General features: G+C 33.7%; 1 protein-coding gene across 1 annotated transcript in view; it reads left to right on the top strand.

The window, feature by feature from the left end:
• Positions 1-930: 930 nt before the first annotated feature.
• The window catches only part of RhoGEF2 (Rho guanine nucleotide exchange factor 2), a 764,869-nt gene continuing 759,641 nt past the window's right edge, over positions 931-6,158 (top strand). The window contains exon 1 of the mRNA XM_090384978.1: positions 931-1,048. Coding sequence (XP_090241104.1) covers positions 1,017-1,048 — 32 coding nt within the window. The 5' untranslated portion in view covers positions 931-1,016. The remainder of the gene's footprint in view (positions 1,049-6,158) is intronic.

Genomic DNA, 6,158 nt, shown 5'->3' with positions numbered 1-6,158 from the left:
TTGTTTCCAAACGTGATGCTATCCTTATACTTTTAGTAGGGAAGTGTATATTTCTCCACGCTTAAAATGCGAACTTTGTCATTGCTGTCATATACTGCAAATGTTACTGAGTTTATTTCATTTTTTATTAAATCCCATTTAGAAAATTAGAAATTTTATTTTAAATGCTATCACTTCAGCCACAGAAAATAATAATTTCAATATTAATATATTTATTTATCAGTTTTCGTCAAAAAAGTGACATAGTTTTATTCTAATTTTATTACTTTTCCATGCTTTGTTTTTACATAGCTGGCTTTAGCTTAATCATGATTTTCAGTGATGTACAAATGCATGCTTTGCGCACAGTCGAAACTGTAATTAGTAATCGCCTAATTAAATCAAAAACAATTACTTAAAACCTATGATAACCCTCCTTCCCTACCCAGAATTTTTTTTTTTTTCATATACAATATATTATATGAATATATCACTATTTGTGATTTGGATTTTTTCTTCGATTTGGGTGGGGATGGTTTCTATGTAATACAGAAATCTATCGTAACCGCGGCATAATGTCAATGCATTATAAAAGTAATTTAATTTATTTTTTTTAAATTTATCTAGCTGTCTTCATTGCCTATATATTTTGGTCGTTCTGACTTCATAGTAACTTACTGTATCGTCTTACGAAATGCCGAAAGAGTCAAAGATTCCATCTCATAGTTAATCGATGATCATTCAGATGAACAGCTCATCCTTCCCAATCGCGCATAAGACGGAATCGAAATCTACCGGAATCGAAATCTAACTTATACCTGTTCATTCTTTTGGTGCTTGAAGAGGTTGGTTACGAGAGTTTGTCAGGTAGGAAGTTGAAATCACCTATCCCACTATTCACCGCGGAAAATACGTCAGCCATATTAAAGTAGTAGCGATAGAAGATAAGGCGTTGTTTATCATTTTATTTAACATTATATTATTACGTTTACAGTTAATTTCCGTTATGTAGGTGACAGTGTTTTACTATTATAAGGATGGATTTATCATCATCCGGTCTTCATGACAGGTATGAAGATCCCTTGAAAAAAATCATTGTTTTAAATCCTTGTGTTTGTATTTTGTCCTAAGTGTTTTAGTCAGGAGGTGGCGGCGGCGGCTTTACCCATACCTGTATTACTTAATTCGCATAATTTGATGCGGATTAAATTATATATTACCGGCTGAAAAAATACAAGTATCAATTATGGATTGTCATGGAAATTTTATGAAATAAATGAGCTTCCAAAGTGAGGTTGCATCGTATTCCTAGAAGCGTGTTTACATGCAGGGTATTGCCTTTTTCTTGATGATTAACTGTAGTTACCGTGTGTATTAATGGTTGTTTATTATATTAATTAAATTCAAATCAGGTGTCATAATCAAATAAATATATATGGACAATGGGATGAAACACTCGCACGATGTCCATGTAAAATTTTGAAGTTACCATCCGTCATCGAGCAGCTTCAAAAATTGACCCTTTGATCAGCATATTTGTAATATATGAATTGGACGTTAACGTAAAATATGAACTTGTTGCAGATAGCTACGTAGTAATGCAATTGTCGATTATCTGCTATAGGATGGATTAATGGATAAAATAGGATGGAACAATAGCAGCTGAAAAAAAAAAAAAAAAAAAACCTATAATGACTTTCTCAGAGTAAGTTTTTGGTTTTATCTAAAATAAACAGTGGCATTCGAAGTTATGCCTCCAGGAAGTTATGAGCTGGAAGGAGCCAAATAAGCTGTTTAAAAATTAATCTGAAAATTGCCCCTCCCCCGAAATTATAACATTAATTTTAGATATTAATTAGTTGTAGTAATAAGCAATATATTATTATTTTAAACTAGCATTACTTGTAATTGGCCTTATATATAATAATAAATTAAACATTTTAAGCAACTTATCAAATAATTGTATTCCAGAATAGTTTAGACAGCCATTAGTACACCCCCATAACTATATTTAGTAGTCTGTGGTAGCCCCAAATTATCTGTGAAGTTGATTGAATTCAAATAAGGTTATTAATGTTTTTTTAAATAATATGAATATATGATGAGCACTAGAGAAACTTCAGTGGTTATGTAAAATTATCAGTCATTTAATTTAAGTGTTCTGAATGATCGTGTGATACATATATTGTTGTTAGTATAGTAAAGAACTATAAGAAAAAGCTTTTTATTGAAACTTTTATATATTAATAGTACATATCAGAGATTTTATTTTTATACACCGAGACATATTATTACTAACGTATTAGGCTTATGTCATCTCACAAGTTGGCTCTGATATCTTTACACCAGGGATGTCAAACATGTGGCCCTGGAATGCTTGTTGTACAACTCAAGTATTGTCATCTTTTACAAGTTCATAGTGCTTTGCCTGTGTGAAAATGGTGGTAGTTAAAAAGAATAAGTAAAAAATACACTAGATATTATAAAATTTCAATAAATTTCTAAATTATAGAAATATTTCTTTTTTCATTTATATATTTTAATTTATGAATATTTCATAAAAATCTTCATTTTTGTGCTTTTGGGTCAGTATGAAAAAAAATCAATTATTTTACTAACATCATCCCAATGTTAACTGTGGGCATATTAGTTTAGTCTCTAGGAGCCATTGGTTGAACTCAGCCATAGTGATCTTACACATAACAATTGGAAAATTTATCAGTATCTGCAAAATATGTATGTGGTAAGCAATTAGCCACCCTTTCCCTAGATGTTTACAAGCCCTAAGCAATTGACTGAATTGTCTGAACCTAAATGTGCCACTTTTTTGTGACTCCTTTCCAGAATGGTTCAGTAAGTAGCCTGCCAAACAATATGTGTATTTGGAGATTGTTTAAGGAAGGAGAGTCACCTTTTTATAATTTTTTTTAAGACCACAGGGTGGGTGATACAGGTTTTATGCAGTAAGAGCATATTACAAGAAGTAATTGGTCAACTTGAAAACACCTTGAAGTTAACATTTCATTTATCTCAAATAGTGATTTTAAAATTTTATAAACAGCATATGGTTATTTCTCGTTTCATTGCACCAGATAGTTTATAGTATATTTTGTAGGATTGACCCAAAACGTTTCTCATTAAATTTAGCGGCAGTTGGTTAATTTAAAATTTTATTGGATAGATTACTTGGCACTGGTATGTTGATAGAAAACAGTTTTTTGTAGTTTAACAGTGGATTGAGATTAACTTTTGCCGAATTTAGCAGCAACTTTTAATTGTTATTTAAAAAGTATATAATTTTATTATTCTCTCAGACTTTCAACATAAATATAGATTATATATTTTTAATGGATATTATAAATAAGAAATTATGTTGCTTTACATGTTAATTTATGTATCATACCACAGCTATGGGGTTGTTTACCAACAAGTATAATGGACTTAGTTATTGATATATACAGTACTAAGTGTACATTGATATTCTGTAGCAGTGTAACTAGGATATGAGGGGGCTGAATGTGTTAAAACTGTATGAAGTCATTGTACGTTAGTGCAAATGCATCATATTAGTACGCAGCTAAACTCTGAATTAGCAAAAATATGCCAGCAAAGGTGGCATTGTTTAAGTTATATCTCATATTGTGAATACCTTCACAATGAGTTGCCATGATATTGCACTACTTAGAATAAGTAATGCTTCACCAAAGGAGAAGACTGTTGTTACTTATTCTCTTACTTATTATACACCATCAGGTATCTCTCATATTGTGGAGTTATACTTCATAACTGTTTTGTCATTGTTGCATCACTAGGGTACCTACCCACCCACCGAAGAAGGGCCAAATAGCCCTGAAACAGTGCCATCCAGGTGGTGGTATCTGCTGAGAATAAGTAACAAGTCTTCTCCTTTGGGACGCCTCCGTAGCCAGGTGGGAAGAAGCAGCAGTGCGTAGCACACGCTTCTTGATTAGACCAGGGTTCGAGCCCGTGACCACCTAATACGGAGGATGCAGAAAGGTCAGGGAATGACCACTGCATATCCCCGGAGCAATATGGCCTTAGTTGCTAATGCTCCTAAAAACCAAATAACAAACAAACAAACTTATTCGAAGTAGTGCAATATCATGGCAACTCGTTGTGAAGGTATTCACAATATGAGATATAACTTAAACGATGCCACCTTTGCATATTTTTGCAATTCAGTTTAGCTGTGTACTAATATGATGTGTTTGCACTAACTTGTACGTTGTCTAAATCTCTCTCAGCCTGAGGCTAAAGCCCTTAATGTATTTCAACTGTATGAAGTTTATTTAATTGGTACCTCCTCATTTTGTAGGTGGAAACCATCTTTAGGTTACTGATAACTTCAGATGTTAAGTTGATTTTTGTAATCTTAGAGCATAAAGTTACTTACAGAACAGAATTCCTTGTGTGAACTTTTTATTTTAATTTGCTTTTATGTGCATTTGAACTGCTGTTAGTGGTGTTCTGTTGCTTTATTTTCATATTATTAATGATATTTGTCATCGATATGGTTTGCTTTCCATGCTTCTTATTAACTGTGGCTTAACACTTGTTCTTACGTGGTATAGTAAAGGAGATTTGTTTGATTGTTATCGGAACTTGAAGTTCTCTTTTCATGCCATTGCTAAGTTTGGTCAATCTCATGCCATTGCTAAGTTTGGTCAATCTCATGCCATTGCTAAGTTTGGTCAATCTCAGATAAAAGTTAAATGAGTTACTGTAAGATATAAACTGCCCATAGAATATGCATTTTATGGGTGTAATATACTACTGCCTTGACTGCAATATTGTTCATTCTAACCCCATGCCCCCACTTCATTTAAGATTTTAATTGGCTGAATATGATGTTATACCAGAACACAACTCGTTTTTAGAGTTTGGAGAGTAGGGTAGATGCCCTCAAAGGAATTAAAATTGGGGGCCTATCAAGCTCTCAGATACCCAGATCAATGCCAGAGCTCACTCTTGCACAGTGGCAATCTTCAAGCCAGAATGCACTGGTCCCACAGGAAGTGGTTGTTGTCGGTGACTTAATTGTCAGAGAAATGGAAAATATGTTGGGTAGAGCAGGTATCATCTTTTAAGGGCACAAAACGTGATATTGTTGTACTCATTAGCACTAATTATATTAAGAGTAAGAGATCTGAGGACATGCTTAGCAATGTTGGCAAAACTTTACGAGTTAGAATTGAATTTGAAAGTGTCTGCAATTCTGCCCAGACATGATAGGAGGGAGTATACGTTGAGAGCCTTGTTAATCAATTCGACCCTGGAGAGAATATGCAAAACTCATGGGGCAGAATTTTTCTCAGCTTAGTTTGTGCTTTTTAACAGGTGAGACTTTTTACAGGGATGGAATACATTTGAATAGAAGGGGTGCAAGAATATTTGCTGATATTATCGAGGCAGGGATAGGAGGGTTAGAAAATTACTAGCTTGGGGGGGATGGAAGGCAGAGGTAAAAGTGATTCTTGCATTGCTACTATTAGTATATGCAGCAGCATGGAAAGCAAGGTCTGGGATTTCAGGCCCTGATGTGGGTCATAATGGAACAAATGAATACATGGACCATGTTAGGGTGACTAAAAGTAAGAACACTTGCATGTACACTAGTGCTATGAGCATTGTAATTAAATTTAATGAATTTAAAGTTAGGGTGATTAAGTCATCAAATGCAGACATTGTAGGAATAGTGGAATAGGAATAGTTAAATTTAAATAATTTACTTAAAGACATAAGTACTGTCAAGGGTAATGGGAAAGGCTTTTGCGTTCGCAAGGATGATTACACTGGACACAGTTTTTAAATTGTGTGTAGTGAGACCAACTGATAATATTACCAACAGCAAATTCTAAATGGGAAGTATTCAGGGAAGTAATCAAAGAAACTATTAAGACACATGACAGAGAAGAAAGAAAAGCGAATGGGATGCACATAAATTATCAGTGATACAGAAGCCTATGGTATATATAAATTAGTCTGTAATCGAGGAGGTTAGGGCAAGCTAAGGCAGCTTATGAGAAATCCAGAGGAATTTTCAGATTTTTAGCATTAGTAGAGGCACATGATGCAAGAAAGCAAGCTTATATATCATCAGCCAAAAAAACTTTCCATTTCACCCATCCAACATCAAATGTTTGTCAAGTTCAAGGCAG

This window comes from Mastigoproctus giganteus, chromosome 11 (genome assembly GCF_048544385.1).
Source record: "Mastigoproctus giganteus isolate SK-2022 chromosome 11, ASM4854438v1, whole genome shotgun sequence".
In the NCBI taxonomy this organism is placed as follows: Eukaryota; Metazoa; Arthropoda; class Arachnida; order Uropygi; family Thelyphonidae; genus Mastigoproctus; species Mastigoproctus giganteus.
Note: the sequence above shows the minus strand (reverse complement) of the source record. Positions and strands in the feature narration are given on the sequence as shown.